This window comes from Molossus molossus, unplaced genomic scaffold (genome assembly GCF_014108415.1).
Source record: "Molossus molossus isolate mMolMol1 unplaced genomic scaffold, mMolMol1.p scaffold_m16_p_3, whole genome shotgun sequence".
Lineage (NCBI taxonomy): Eukaryota > Metazoa > Chordata > Mammalia > Chiroptera > Molossidae > Molossus > Molossus molossus.
In genome coordinates, this window is record NW_023425366.1 from 48,689,752 (window position 1) to 48,706,482 (window position 16,731).

Sequence of the window (16,731 nt, forward strand, 5' to 3'; positions counted from 1 at the left end):
TCTTAAATAATTTGGTATTTTTACATGCATGAAATATACCATATTCTATGGCATTTAAGGCTAGTCTCAGCAGACCTGTCATTTCAGGGTTATTTTAGTTATTTTCTGATTTCTATTTTATCATCTCCCTTTCTACAGTCTATCACTCATGCAAGTGCTAAATTAATTTTCCTATAAAACCACTTTACAGGTGTGTGTGTGTGTGTGTGTGTGTGTGTGTGGCCTTCTCACATGAAAATTTCTATTGCCTGCAAATTTCAGTTTAAATTTCTTGAGTTGCTATATACAGTTAGAGCAGCAATTGTCAACCTTTTTTTTCTCATGGTGCACATAAACTTTGGTGCAACACAAGAAAAAATATATTTTTTGTCTCTCTGACCAAAAAATATGTATAATTGATTCATTCACACCAGACGGCTATTGTGTTGGTTGTTGTCATTTTTAAATTGGACAGTCTAAGGGAAAAGAGGTCAGTGCCCCTGACTAAATAGTCAGGTATTGCATGTTTTAAAAATTCTTGCAGCACACCCGTTGAAAATAGCTAAGTTAGAGAGATCTGAGTGGTAATCCCATCATCGTCACTTAGCTAATATGTAATTAATTAATTTGTTTAGTAGATATAGAAAACCTCTTATTTGCCTTTCACAGTGGTGAATGAGACAGACAAGGTCCCAAGTTTACATTCTAGTGGTATTTACTATCTTGGCCTCCTGTTCTTCCCATGAGCACAACTGAGGATTCAGCAACTGCCTCTTACAATGTTTGTTTTCTCTCAACTATACTGCGAGCTCCTTGAAAGCAGAAACTACATGTTAGATCTCTGTGTCTCCAGCTCTGTGATATCGTATATAAAGGGCTTTCAGTAAATTGTGATCGTAATAATAAGCTTGTCTCAATTTTTACACTGTTAGGATTATTTAATTTAAAAAATTATTACCGATATTTTAATTAACACTACCAGATAACACTGGACCACATTTCAGAACCATTAAAAATATACAGTAGACCCTTGAACAATGTGGGGGTTAGGACTCTAGCCCTCACACAGTTGAAGATCTGTATATAACTTGACTCCCCCATAACTTGTGTCTTGGTATCCATGGACGGATTGGTTCCTGGACTCCCCAAGGATACCTAAATCCACAGATGTTCAAGTCCCCTATATAAAATGGCATTGATAATGCATGCAGTCAGTGTCAGCATCAGCAGACTCCCATGGATCAAAACAATTACAGGTATTTATTGAAAAAAATCCACATATAAGTGGACCTGCACAGTTTACACCCATGTTGTGTAAGGGTCAACTTTTATTGTAATGAGATTTGATCTGATTGTTTTCTACCAGCTTTTTCTTAAACTAGTAGTTGTTTATATATATACATATACATATATTTTTTAGGCCTTATTGAATTTGAAGAATGTGACCCTGCTAGTGCAGTTGAAGGTAAGTTGACTAGTTGTAATATATGGCAACTAGCTAATATCTTGTTTATTAAACAAATAAAGAGGGTTGCTATCCATTGATGGAATGATGTAAAAAAATCTATGTTGTTTGAAGGCCTGCAGATATTAATTTTTACTTAATAAACAGTAGGTTAGCTGAAAGGATTATTATTAATTAGAGTATACATTTTAAAAGATTAAATATAACATGTATCTGTTTTTAAATATACATTGAGATTGTTTTCTTCATTGCCACCCAATTTTAAACATTCTGTTGTCATAAATATGAAACTCATCACTGCACATTATTGTGTTGTGCTTGTTCTATAGTAGGTAATTTTTCAGTAATTAATGTTAATATTACCATCATACAGAATGGGTGATGATTTGACTTGAGAAAGGGTCTATACTCTTGCTGTTTAAGTTTATCTTTTTCATAGTATGAAACCCAAAAGATGCCTGCTATTTTTACACTGTTAGGATTATTATGTTTCATATATCTTACTTTGTGAGCTACTAGAAATAATTTGAAAGCAAATTTCTATTTTTTTTAAGATCTGTGTAAGAATTTGGAGAAATGGTTTGCTGTTGTGTGTAAAGTTATTATTGAAGCAGTCAGGAACTCTGGGGTCTAGACTTCTTATAGTTATTAGCTGTTTGTGAGAATTAATGATTTAAATTCTCTGTACTTCAGCTTTCTTTATTGTAAAATGTAGATAGTAAATACTGTTCTGTGAGAATAAAACTATTTGATGTATAAAATATTATAATATGCTATACAAATGTGTGGTTTAGGGAGTTTGTTTTGCTTGAATGCAAGTACATTATTCTAAGACACCTGAATTCTAATACTGGCTACAGTGTTTACTAGTTATATAACACTGACTTAATAAAACAAGAACAAAAAATACCCTGGAGTTTCTTCATCTATAAGATGATAAGTGAGCATAGGTGTGCTCTAGTTCTCAAAGAGTAAGCAGGTAAGCTTTAAGTGCTGAACTCCATCACCAATTTAATAGCATGATTGACCTTTAAAAATTAATTGGTCATGCAGGAAGAGAAGGAAGAATTGCCATATTAGGCAAAACAAAAATATTTGTTCTCATTTATGATAGGATTCACTTATAACATTGTTTATAGTAGAGCTAACATATGGATGCCATATTACGTTGTCAATGTTATACTATAAATGGATCTTTTGTGCCATCTTTTTATATCAAACAACACATTTATATTTTGTGACCCTCTAAACAGGAAACATGATTTGACTTGTATTTGTAATAAAATCTAATATAGCGAATAATATACTGACTTGGGGAATACTTAGAAAAGAAGAGAATTTTATTGATCAAGTGAATGTTCTAAAACCTTATGGTGAATAATAGGCTATGTTACATTAACATAAGTCTAAACAGACTATAACTCTGATTTAAATACTAGGGTTTAGCAAAAGATACATTTATTTTTTTCATTCAAACTTAGTATTGACCGTTACGAGCAAATTACGTGTAAAGATACAAGATGTCATACATTTAATATATTTATCAGGAACAGATAATGTTTCTGGAACAGTACACATTTTTAATACACATTTATTTTAAGGTATAAAACCAAGGAAAAGAAAGACTTTTGGTTTGCCAGGAATAATAAAAAAGGAAAAGGATGCAGAGTCTGTGTAAGTACATTAAATATTGTCAAAATCCTTTCTTTTGTTATAAATAAGACTATTTTGAATTTGAAAAGGAAAAATTTGGGGGGAATAATTCAAATTATATGTATCTAAGGGATGAAAAATACAAAGTTTAAAAAATATATTTGCCAGCTCCTCTGGTTTTAGTTAAAAGTATTGACTTTCACCAGGCTAGTGTGGCTCAGTGGATTGAGCATTGTCCCATGTACCAAGAGGTCACCGGTTCGATTCCCTGACAGGGCACTGATCCCCAGTAGGGGGCATACAGGGGGCAACTGATTGATGTTTTTCTCACATAGATGTTTCTATCTCTCTCTCCCTCTCCAATTCTCTCTCAAAAATAAAAAAAAATCAATAAAAACATAGGAAATAAGGAGCTAAGTTAAAAAAAAAAAACCACTCTCCTTATTTTAAAATTTCAAGATGAAAGTTTTAATGTCTTAAGATTGAAATTTTAAAAATATTATTTTATAAAATTAAATGCATATTTTTAAAAACTAAAAATGCAGAGAAAACTATAAAATCTTGATGCCTAAGAAAAAACCTAGTCAACAATTTGATGAAAATCCTTCCAGACAATTCTAAGCATGTAGGGATATAGCAGTTATGTACAGATGCTACTCAACTTACAGTGTGGGGTTATGCCCTGATAAACTTGTCATAACTAAAAATATTGTAAGTCGAAAATGCTTTTATTACACCTACCAAATGTTATAGCTTAGCCTTAAACGTTCTACCTTAAACATGCTCAGAACACAGTATCTATAAAACACTGGTAACACAGTACAGATGGACCTGGACTTAACAATGGTTCAGCTTAAATTTTTCAACTGTATGATGATTTGAAAGCAATGTGTATTCAGTAGAAATTGTACTTCGAATTTTGATCAGTTCCCCAGCTAGGATTGTGCAGTACAGTTCTCTCTTATGATGATGGGCAGTGGCAGCCCTGCTATCATGAGTTTAAACAACTGATACCTACAGTGTACTATGTTGCCAGTGTTTTTTGGATATTATATTTTGTGTTTTTGCATCCTATCTTGTCTGCGAAACACCCATATGGGTGGGTCTCCTGCTTCTGGTGAGAAGAGGAATGCAAATACTCTTGAGATGAAAGTCAAGGCAATTGAACACTGTAGGCTAATGTAAGTATTGTGAGCACATTTAAAGTAGGCTGGGCTAAGTAAACTATGATGTTCAGTAGGCTATTTTATTAAATGCATTTTCAACTTACAGTGGGTTTATCAGGACATAACCTCATTGTGAATCAAGGAGCCCATCTCTGTATAGGGTAACAGTCTACCATTAAGTTGAACCATTGTAAGTGGGGACCATCTGTATGCATAAATGGAAAATGTTAAATGTGGGAGGAAAGAAAACCCTAGCATGTTTCAAACATTTATACCAGTCATCATTTTCAGATGGAGATGGCTTATACATTCGATTTATCTTTTTTTAAAATAATAAATTAATATGCAAAGAATATATAATTTAGCATATAAGAATTTCAACTAGGCCCTGGCAAGCGTGGCTCGGTTGGTTGGACTGTCATCCCATGCACCAAAGGGTCATGGATTCGATTCCTGGTCAGGGTACATACCTGGATTGCAGATGTGATTCCTGGTGGGGGTGTGTATAGGAGGCAACAGATCATTGTTTTTCTTTTTTAAAAAATTGTTTTTTTCTTTATTGATTTTAAAAAGAGAGGAAGGGAGAGGGAGAGAGAGATAGAAACATCAATGAGAAAGAACATTGATTGCCGCCTCTTACATGCCCCTAACTGGGAATTGGGCCCACAACCTGGGCATGTGCCCTGGCTGGGAATCGACGTAGCAACCTCGTGGTGCATGGGTTGACGCTCAACCACTGAGCCACACCAGCTGGGCAGATCGATGTCCGTTTTCCCGACCCCCCCCCCCCCCCCCGCTTTCTCTCCCTCTCAAATCAGTAAAAAAAGTATATCCTTGGATGAGGATTTAAAAAAAAAAAAGGAGTTCCAATTAGTACTAGTTAAGTGAAGTTTTCTACCTTGACTATACATTAGAACCACCTGGGAAATTAAATATATCTATACCTGGTCCCATCTCCAATCAGTTTAACCAGATTCTTAGACAAGAGGCCCCAACATAGTTTTTGTTTTATTTTAAGCAGCCTATTTGATTGTTAATACACATCTGGGGTTGAGAATCTTTGAGTTTTGATTAACCAGAGACAAAGTGGAATGAAAGAAATCACTTTCTGTAATTACTTAACCCATTTATATTGAAGAGACACTAATTAAAAATCTTAAGTGATTTGTTGACCCAGTAACATTGGCTGAAAACTTGTTTAAAATCCATACTACTGTAACATAATCAGAACTCACAAGATTTATTATTTTGATGGGTACTCATATTTGCAGTACAAGAGAACAGTTTGTGCTTTGGGTTTTGCCTACTACCTACTTATATCCTTATCTGAATTTCTCACAGTTTCTACTATTCTATTTATTTATTTATTTTTGGTATGTGGCCCTAGATGATAGGGCCCAGTGGGTACTGAACCTGGGACTCTCTGGTCTGCAGGCCGATGCTCCAACCGCTGAGCCAAACCAGTCAGGCTCTACCATTCTAAATGTCTGTTTTGTCCTGTTTTCTAAATGATATTTGGTTAACAAATTAAGACCAATTGCAAAGTGATTTATATCTATGGTTATCATCTCTTCTGCAAATGTGTTTTTTGAGCATTTATGAAAGGGCTCTTTTGCTAAGGGGATGGAACCAAATCTTTTTTTTTATAACATTGGAAATACATTTTGAAATCTAAACAATTGATTTGTAAGTAAATGTCTAATGCAGCCAGTTCATCTTTTCGTGACTATATTACAGAAATTAATGGCTGTAAATTAAATATTTTTATAATGTATGTTTTTCACAGGAGTTCATCCAGGGAGCTTATAATATTTTTGTATGTATGTGTTTTTAAATAAGATTTTATGATGAGTAATTTCCCAATATGATCATTAGGACATTTGGATATTGGAATATTTTTACTAATGAGAATGCTAGGGCAGAAAATTATTCTTAAACTACTGTACCATGATTGCTTTCTTTCAAGACTTTCTGGCAGAAAAAAATGTTAGAATTCACTTTGTTTAAAATGCCCAAGGCTCTTGGCAGACTTATTCTTATAACCTGAAGGCTTTTGAAATGCTAGTAGTTGTGAAAGAAGGATCCTGCTTAGAATATGCTCTTTCTGGAGATTCATCTGCAGGTCTCACAGAGCCCACTGCGAAGGCAAACAGATGAGTGCTTTAAAACAGACTGAAGAGTTCTGGCTTAAAGCCAGACAATAAACTGAAACTTATACCCTTGCTTTTATTTTTTAACTGTATCTTTTAAAAAATGTAGAAGGTAGAAATGTTCTAATATCCTTTTTTTTCTTTCTTTATCCTCACCGGAGGACGTTTTTCCGTTTTTTTGTTCAGTCAGAGTGGGAGGGAGGGAGGGAGGGAGGGAGACAGACAGACAGACAGACAGACAGACAGACAGATAGACATCGATGTGAAAGGGACACATCGAGTGGCTGCCACCTGCAGAACCAACCAGGGCCGGGGATGAACTGCAACCAAGGTACGTGCCCTTGGTGGGAACCGAACCCAGGTCTCTCTGGACCGCAGGCCGACGCTCTAACTGCTGAGCCAAACCCTCCAGGGTGAAATGTAGTAATATCTTAATTGATTTGATGCTGTAGAGGGATTGAATTTATTATTACAGTGCCTTTTCTAGTGTAACATTTTCCCAGCGTATACATAGGTTTTCCTCATTTACCAATAATAAGGAAGCTCTTTTTCAATATTGGTGATTTTAAGTGGATATAAAGATGGGGGATTTGCATTTACCCTGTCCCTTTGGTGCTTCAGTTTGGATTAAGAGCAGTGTAGTCATCTCACGCTTTTTTCATTCATTCAGTCTTTTCTATTCTGTCTTCCTGTAACAAAAATGTTCAATTTGTAGATTTTTCTGATTTATGCTTAATTTTTGGCAAGATAGAGATTACTTGTTTACTCTATATATTGGTGCTTTTTATTGTTCATTTGGCTGTTAAGGTGTATATAATGCCTATATTTTCAGTCTGTCAAAGTGACACGTTTTGATAATATGTGCATTATCTGTCTCAAGCCAAAGAATATGTAACTAATCCAAATATCTTTTAAATATGCACTCTAATTTTTGTGAATTTTTAAAGAATATATGCATAGAAATTTTCTATCCTTATTCCTCATGGCTTCCATGTCTTTAATTTTACATTTTTAGGTTAATTGAGAAGGTTGGTTTTTATGGTTTTTTTTGGCAGTACTTGCCCCTAGCAGGAACCAAACCTGGGACTCTCTGGTCCGCAGGCTGACGCTCAACCGCTGAGCCAAACTGGCCAGGGCGGTTTTTATGTTTTAATTTTACATTTAAAGCAGTGTTTCTCAACCTTCCTAATGCCGCGACCCTTTAATACAGGTTGTGGTGACCTCCAACCATAAAATTATTTTTGTTGCTACTTCATAACTGTAGTTTTGCTACTGTTATGTCTTAGACGACCCCTGTGAAAGGGTCGTTCGACCCCCAGGTCGAGAACCGCTGATTTAAAGTAATAGTTTTTATTTACATCCAAAGTGATATTTGTTTATCAGTTAAATAATAATATGCCGATTCTGAACTATTATATTAGACTAGAAAGCTACTCCAAATTGAAGTCTAACTACTCATTTAACACATTTGGAAAAAAAGTGGTTTTGTAAACCATTTATATTAGATGAGCTTAAAGAAAGTACTGTACTTTAAAACTTCAGTTTTGAAAGTATAGACTTTAGAAAACATTTTAAAAGTTTATTTACAATTTTTTTACTATTATTTACCAATAAATATAAATATAGACTTTTTTCTTAAAGCCAGGCTTTTTTTTGAAGGAAATTTATTTTTTACACTTTCTCTCCCTGAAGAATTAAAAGTCACTAGAAATCCTTGTAGGACTGACAGCTTCTTTGATATGATTCATGTTATATTCATGGAAAAAGAAGTACTTTTGAAAATAGTTTTAAAAATACTTGTGTTTTATTTTGTCATGTATTATGGGTACAGGATGTGGGTACAGGATGCCTTCTTTTGAATTTTAAATTATTTGTTTTTCATCTTCATGAAATGATTTCTGTAAGTATTTTTATAGAGTTTAAATACAAGTTATGCTTAAATACCAAGGTAGAGATTTTTAGTATAGTATTATTATCAGATAGTTCTAATAGTTGAATATTTCTAATACTTTGTTTGTTTTAATAGGGAATGCCCTGATGCAGATTCACTTGTAAGTAGATTTTACTTTGATATTAACAATTTAAATTTAGCTGTTTTCATTAGGAAATACCTAGCATATTTGGGTTGCATTGTTTTCAGATCTTTCAAAGAAAAATACTAATCATGTTACTGTAAATTCACAATTAAAATTATTTTACAGATGCATTTTTGGCTTTATATTGCCAGATGATTTCCTATTAAATAGAGGTGTTTCTAACTGCCTTTGAAAAGTGAACATTTTACTTTTAGAATTGGAGTGGTGCCATAGCATATTGCTTTTTCTTGGGAAATATTTCAGATCTCAAATCTGCATATTTTATTTTAAAATATGGTGCTGTTATTAATTTATTCTTAGTTCTCTTAAAGTAGTACTTTATCTGTTCATGCATTTAAGTTTTATTTAAGAGATTGTCATTTTAGAAAAAATAACCATGGTTAATACTTTTCTGTGCTTTTTAATTTGTTTTTAGTTTTTTAAGTGTATTTCTTTATATATAATTAAATAAGATATCAAATGGAGCTCCCTGTGGTTACAATGGAATAGATTTACCAAGTGGTGTAAGTAGTATGTAAACAGACACATTTTTCAAATTGCTCTTTAAACACTGGTCCTGTTGATAAGTGTAGTAGATCCAAACTGTTGTTTCTCTTGGCCCAAAAACAGTTTGGTGTTTTACAGCATAATGGTATACCAAAATAAAGAACTAGATATTTTCTGAAACATTGTGTTTTGTATTAATTAACATAAAACTAGTATTTTGTTTCATATTTTAGCTTTAAAATAAGAATACTATCACCTTTTAATAAATTTATGGTGAAAATAATGAAATCAATTCTTGATGAGCTCTAGGAATCATCAGAGTGTTTTTTGAGTTATAACATTTACCTTGCCATTTGCCTATTTTAATACCCTTGGTTTATTAATTAATAAAAAAGCCAGCAGAGCCCTGGCTGGTTTGGCTGAGCGGTTGGTGTGTCGGCCCACGGACCAATGAGTTGCAAGTTCAATTCCAGTTAAGGGCATGTACCTCGGTTGCGGTTTGTCCCAGGCCCTGGTTGGGGTCGTGCGGGAGGCAGCCAGTTGGTGTGTCCCCATCACGTCGATGTTTCTCTCTTTCTCCCTCTCTCTCCCTCCCTCCCACTCTATCTGAAGATAAATAGAAAAATATCCTCGGGTGAGGATTAAAAAAAAAAAAAAAAAAATTCCAGCAGATGTGTTTGACATTTACTTTTAGTACTCGTGTATTTTATTTGAGTTAATTATGTATAGCATTTGTTTGATGATTGTAACTTTGGGTGAAATCCTTTAGTACTTCATGTTTTATTTTATATTTTCCCTTAAAACATTTTTAATTCTCTCAGCTCATTGATACTATTCTATAATGATCAGTATTAACAGTTTTTAACTTCAGTTAGTATTTAACTGGAAGCAGAAACGGGCTTTTAAAGAGGAAACAAAATTCTTATGCCATACAAGAAATGATTGGTAAATTTGACTGTCTAGAAATAAAAAATCTCATAAAATTAGAAAAAATACATCATAGAAGGATTTGCATAACTAAAGATAAATTGGCAGAGTGTATTTGCAAGACATGTAACAAGGAGTTAATTACTTTCCATTATAAAGTTTTTATAAAAATCAGCATAAAAGGTAAGCAAGCACCTAGTAGGAAAGGGACATTAAATAAAAACATGTAATTTTCATAAAAAGAAATAAAAATGGTGAATCAAATTAAGAAATAGTAGTCTTATTCTGGTGCAAATTAGAATGACATTACTGTGTGTTCACCTATCATATTGGCCAAACTAGGAATGCAAATTGGTACAGTCTGACTTATGGATACTTTGCCAGTATCTCCCCAAATAAGAAATACGTGTTCTGCCCTGGCCGGTTTGGCTCAGCGGTTGGAGATTTGGCCTGCGGTCTGGAGAGACCCAGGTTCGGTTCCCGCTAGGGGCACGTACCTCGGTTGCAATTTGTCCCTAGCCCTGGTTGGGTCGTGTGGGTGGCAACCACTCGATGTGTCCCTTTCACGTCGATGTTTCTCTCTCTCTCTCTCTCTCCCTCCTACTCTATCTGAACAAAATGTCAAAAAATGTCCTTGGGTTAAAAAAAAAATACATGTTCTTTTGACCCTGCAATCCTACTGCTAGGGGTTTACTATTATGACTATATTCACAAATATAGTCATAAATATGTAATTCATCAAGATATATGCATAAAACGATGGAGAGGGAGAGAGGTAAAGATAATTGTATATTAGAAAAAACTGGAAATGCTAAAACATCTGTCAAGATGGGATTGGTTAAATAAATCATTAAACATTCACTTGATGAAGTAACAAATGTTACAGTTACCTTGTTCTGTGCTAACATGGAAAGAGCTTACTAAATAAAAGGAAGTATGAACTTTTAAGCAATTGGTGTTTTAAAAATATAAATGGTAGGTATAGTAGTTCTTCCCCATGCATGATTTTGCTTTCTGTGGTTTCAGTTACCTGCTGTCAATTGCAGTCAGGAAATAATGGAAAATTCCACAAATAAACAATTCATATGTTTTAAATTGTGTGCCATTTTGAGTAGTGTGATAAAATCTCATGCTGTCCTGCTCCTTCCCACTTGGGTTGTGAATCATCCCTTTGTCCAGCATATCCATATTTGTATATACTATCCACCCTTTAGTCTTGGTTGTTACCAGTTTGTCGCCATCTTGTTTATCAGTTTAACTGTCACAGTATTGCTGTGTTTGTGTTTAAGTGATCCTTGTTTTACTTAATAATGCTACATTCACATAGCTTTTATTGCAGTATATTGTTAAAATTGTTATATTTTATTAGTATTCTTGTTAATATCTTACTTTGTCTAATTTATAAATTAAACTTTATTATAGGTGTGTATGTATAGGAAAAAACGTGTATGTAGTGTTTGGTACTATCTGTAGTTTCAGGCAGCCATTGGGGGGTCTTGGAGCATATTCCCTGAGTTTTTTTGGGGGGAGGAATTAGTGACTATGTGTTCACTTTTTAAAAGAGAATGAATTACAAGACACTTAATTGTGGTTACCTTTGGGGAGAAGGTTTACAGTGGTGCTAAGCAAGGAAAGAAGGCTTTCATTTTTTTTTGTTGTTTACTTTTATTTATGGCTAGTCTTACTAATTACTTGTAAAAACATCAGTAGGCTATCTTGGTAGAGAAATTGTTTATTTTCTTTTTGGTTTAATGTCTGTGTAATTTAAAAAATTAAGTTGAGGTCCTTTGTATTTTGAAAGTTTACCAAGGAACTGTGAATTGCTCTTTTCTTTTGGTTTTGGTCAGTTCCCTCATTCCAGATATAGATTGAGAAACATTTCACTGACTTGTGAGCTCTATCCCAATATATTTTTTGAAATCACTACCACTGTACATAATCCACCAAAACTGCCTTTAAGATTGGTGAGCGAAATAAACTGCTTTTTTCTTCTTCATACTGCTTTTGACTTAGTGCTTTGCTCCAGCATTGTTGGGCCCTACATATATAAATTATGGGTTGAATGGACCAAGGTGTAAACGGGTTAAAACAGGTTAGTTTTTGTGGGGTTTTTTTTGGTAATTGAACTTATTGGGGTGATAATGGTTCACAAAATCATACTGATTTCAAATGTACAACTCAATAAAACATCAGCTGCACATTGTATCATGCATCCATCGCCCCAGACAAAGTCTCTTTCTGTTCCTTTGGTCCACCTCCACCTACTCCCTTAACCCCCTTTCCCTTTGTCTATCACCACACTATTTTCTGTGTCTGTGTTATACATATTATAATATATATAATATATATATATATTTTAATGCCTTCACCTTTGTTCACCCAACCCCCTACCCCACTCTGCTGTGACAGCTGTCAGTCTGTTCCATGTATCCATGCCTCTGTTTTTATTTTGTCATTTAATTTCGTTCACTAGATTCCACATATAAGTGAGATAATATGGTATTTGTATTTCTTTGACGAGCATATTTCACTTATTATAAAAGATATCCATTTTTTTTTTTTTACAGCTCCCTCGTATTCCATGTGTAAATGTACCACAGTTTTTTTATTCACTCTACTGGTGGGCACTTGGGCTTGTTTCCAGATCTTGGCTATTGTAAATAATGCTACAGTGAACATAGGGTTGCATATATTCTTTTGATTTCATGTTTGAGGTTTCTTAGGCTGTGTTCCCAGAAGTGGGATTGCTGGATCATAAGGCAGTTCCAATTTTAATTTTTTGAGGTAACTTTATACTCCTTTACACAGTGGCCGCACCAGTCTGCATTCCCACCAATAGTGCATGAAGGTTCCCTTTTCTCCATTTCTTCGCCAACACTTGTTTGTTGATTTACTGGTGAAAGCCATTCTGACCAGTATGAGGTGATATATCACCCACTGTGATTTTTCTCCTTCATTTTGTTTATGTGATATACCACATTTATTGATTTGTAAGTATTGTACAAATCTTGCAACCCTGAAATAAATCCCACTTGATCATCGTGTATGATCTTTTTGATATATTGCTGGATCTGGTTTGCGTATTTTATTGAGGATTTTATCGTCTAGGTTCATCAGGGGTATTGGCCTGTAATTTTCTTTCTTTGTAGTGTCTTTATCTAGTTTTGGAATTAGGATTATGTTGGCCTTGTTTTTGTTTTTTCTATTCTCAACTGCAACCAAGGTACGTGCCCTTAGCGGGAACCGAACCTGGGTCTCTCTGGACCGCAGGCCAATGCTCTAACCACTGAACCAAACTGGCCAGGACTGTTGGCCTTGTTTTTAAAAAGAGCTTGGAAGTCTTCCCTCTTCTTGAATTTTTTGGAATAGTTTGAGAAGGATAGGTGTTAGTTCTTCATTGAATGTTTGGTAAAATTCACCTGTGAAGCCATCAAGCCCAGGACTTTTATTGTTGGGAGTTTTTTGATTGCTGCTTTAATTTAATTAGTTGTAATCAGTCTATTCAGTTTTCTGATTCTTCCTGTTTCAGTTTTGGAAGATCGTATGTTTCTAGGAATTTATCCATTTCTTCCAGATTATCCAATTTATTGGCATATAATTGTTCATAGTATTTTCTTACAATCCTTTGTATTTCTGTGGTGTCAGTTGTTACTTCTCTTTCATCTCTGATTTTATATATTTGGGTCCTCTCTCTTTTTCTCTTGATGAGTCTGATTAAAGGTTTGTCAGCCTTGTTTATCTTTCCACAGAACCAGCTCTCTTGGTTTCATTGACCTTTTATATATATATATTTTTAGTCTTTATGTCATTTATTTTCCACTCTCATCTTTATTATTTCCTTCCTTCTACTTACTATGGGCATTGTTTGTCGTCTTTTAGTTCTAGTTCTTTTAGGTGTAGGATTAGATTGTTTATTTTGAGATTCTTCTTGCTTCTTGAGGTAGGCCTGTAATTATGAACTTTTAGGACTGCTCTTGCTGTGTCCCATAGATTCAGGGCTGTTGTGTGTTCATATCCCTCCCCCCGAATAGTTTATTGGTTTTAGAGAGAGAGGAAGGGCGAGAGAGAAAACATCATCAGTATAAGAGTGAAAATCGATTGGCTGCCTCCTCCATGCCCCCATCGGGTATTGAGCCTGCAACCTGGACATGTGCCCTGACTGGGAATCGAACTGGCAATCTTACAGTGTATGAGACAACACCCAACTAACTGATCCACACCTGCCATGGCTGTTGTGTATTCATTTTCATTTGTTTTCAGGCAACTTGATTTCTTCCTTGATCTCATTGTTAACCTATTCATTGTTTAATAACATTTTATTTAGTCTCCATGTGTTTAAATGGTTTTCAGTTTTTTACTTGTAGTTAATCTCTAGTTTCTTACTATTGTGGTCAGAGAAGATGCTTGATATGATTTGAATCTTCTTGAATTTATAAAGACTTATTTTGTGTGCTAACAGTGGTCTATCTTTGAGAATGTTCATTATGCAGATGAGAAGAATATATATTCTGCTGCTTTGGGATGAAATGGTGTGTAAATATCAACTGAGTACATCTGATCCAGTGTGTGGTTGCTGTCACCTTTGTTGATTTTTTGTCTGGAAGATCTATCCATTGAAGTCAGTGGGGTGTTAAAATCCCCTACTATGACTCCTATAATTGTATTGCTATTGATCTCTCTCTTACTGTCCACCAAGATTTTCTTTATTTAGGTGTTCCTATGTTGGGTGCATATATTTTTACAAGGGTTATATCCTCTTGTTGGATCAATTCTTTTAGTGTTATGTAGTGACCTTCTTTGTCTCTTATTATGGCCTTTGTTTTGAAGTCTATTTTGTCTAATAAGTATTGCTATCCCAGCTTTTTTCTTTGTTTTTGTTTTTGTTGTTGTTGTTTGCATGGAATATTTTATTATTTATTTATTATTCTTTATGCCTATGTTCCTCTCCCTCCTTCTTCCTTCCTTCCTTTCATCTTCCTCCTCTTCCTCCTCCTCCTTCGTCTTTTTTTCTTCTTTCATGCCTTTTAACACATTCCTTGCAGTACTGGTTTGGTGGTAATGAACTCCTTTAGCTCTTTTTTGTCTGGGAAGCTCTTTATTTTGCTTTCAATTTAAATGATAGCCTTACTGGATAGAGTAGTTTTGGTTGTAGGTTCTTGCTTTTCATCACTTTGAATATTTCATGCTGATTCTTCCTGGCTTGAAGTGTTTGTGTTGAGAAATCAGCCTTATGGGAATACCCTTGTTGGTGACCAACAGTCTCTCTCTTGCTGCGTTTAAGATTCTCTCTTTGTTTTTAACCTTTGGCATTTTATTTTATTTATTTTTTAAATCCTCACTTGATATTTTTCCATTTATCTTTAGATAGAGTGGGGATGGTGGGGAGAGACACACACACACACATATCAGTTGGTTGTCTCCTGCATGACCCCGACCAGGGCTGGGGACCAAATGGCAACTGAGGTATGTGCCCTTGACTGGAATTGAACCCATGACTCTTTGGTCAGTGGGCCAATGGTCTAACTGCTGAGCCAAATCAGCCAGGACTAGCCTTTGTCATTTTAATTATGATGTGTCTTGGTGTGGATTTATTTAGGTTCATCTTGATTGAGACTCTTTGTGCTTCCTGAACTTGTGTGACTTTTGCCTTCACCAGGTTAGGGAAGTTTTCAGCCATTATCTCTTTGAACCCGTTCTCTATCCCATTCTCTCTCTCTTCTCTTTCTCGTACTCATATGATATAGATGTCGTAATGCTTGATGTTGTCCTGAAGGTCCCTTAGACTTTCCTCATTTTAAAAAATTCTCTTTTCTTTTTTATGCTCTGCTTGGGTGCTTACTGTTATCTTTCCCTTTAAATTGCTGATTTGATATTTTGCTTTATCTAACCTGGTGTTGATTCCTTCTAGTACATTCTTCATTTCAGATATTGTCATCTTCATTGCTAATTCTTTTTTTTTCTTTATTTTTAGAGAGAGTGGAAGGGAGAAGGAGAGAGAGATAGGAACATCAATGAGAGAGAACATAGATTGGCCATGTCCTGCATGTCTCCCACTGGGGATTGGGCCCACAACCTGACCAGGAATCGAACCAGCAACCTCCTGGTGCATAGGTCAGCGCTCAGTCACTGAGCCACACCAGTCAGGCTCTAATTCTTTCTTTATGGTTTCTGTGTCCTTTTTAGTGTTTACTATATCTTTGTTTAAGTTCTCAATGAGATCATCCATTCTTCTTCTAAGGTCTTGAGCATCCTTATAACCGTTGTTTAAAATTCTGCATCTGGTATTTTGGTCACTTCTATTTTATTTATTTTCCTGGGGATTTCTCTTTTTCTTTCATTTGAGGCATATTTCTTTTCTCATTTTGTCTTTGTTCATTAGGTAGATATGATATGATTCCCAAATTTGTTATGATGGCTTTATGATGTAGATATCTTGCTGGGCTCAGTGGTATAATATTTTAGATCACTTGAGCTCCAGGAATTTTTTGTGGATTATGTGCACCTTTCTGTTGTAGTTGAATCTTGAGTGCTGTTGGTCCTTTCGTGGGTGGAGTTATCCCTTCAGGCTAGCTGACTATAAGGATAAACCTCCATCATCAGATATGAGTTGCTGTGCAAAGGTTGACTCCCAAGGTGGAACTGTTCCCAGCAGGGTCAGTGCTTGCTGGAATCTCCCTTTGGGTATGCTGCTTGTGTGGTTTGTTTGGTCAAGCCCTGGTGTGGTTTCAAGCCTACCACTGGTTGTGTTTCTGGGTCCACTAGGGCAGGGTTCAGGTACAGGTTGATGTCAGATGTTGTGTGTAACCGGC

The 16,731-nt window shown here is 35.1% G+C and overlaps 1 protein-coding gene across 7 annotated transcripts in view; it reads left to right on the plus strand.

The window, feature by feature from the left end:
* Positions 1–16,731, plus strand: part of FCHO2 (FCH and mu domain containing endocytic adaptor 2) — a 130,824-nt gene that overhangs the window by 65,974 nt on the left and 48,119 nt on the right. For all 7 annotated transcript variants that reach the window (XM_036279600.1, XM_036279599.1, XM_036279596.1 and 4 more), the window contains 3 exons: positions 1,400–1,444; positions 3,046–3,118; positions 8,440–8,464. In XM_036279600.1, the coding sequence (XP_036135493.1) occupies positions 1,400–1,444; positions 3,046–3,118; positions 8,440–8,464 (143 nt within the window). The remainder of the gene's footprint in view (positions 1–1,399; positions 1,445–3,045; positions 3,119–8,439; positions 8,465–16,731) is intronic.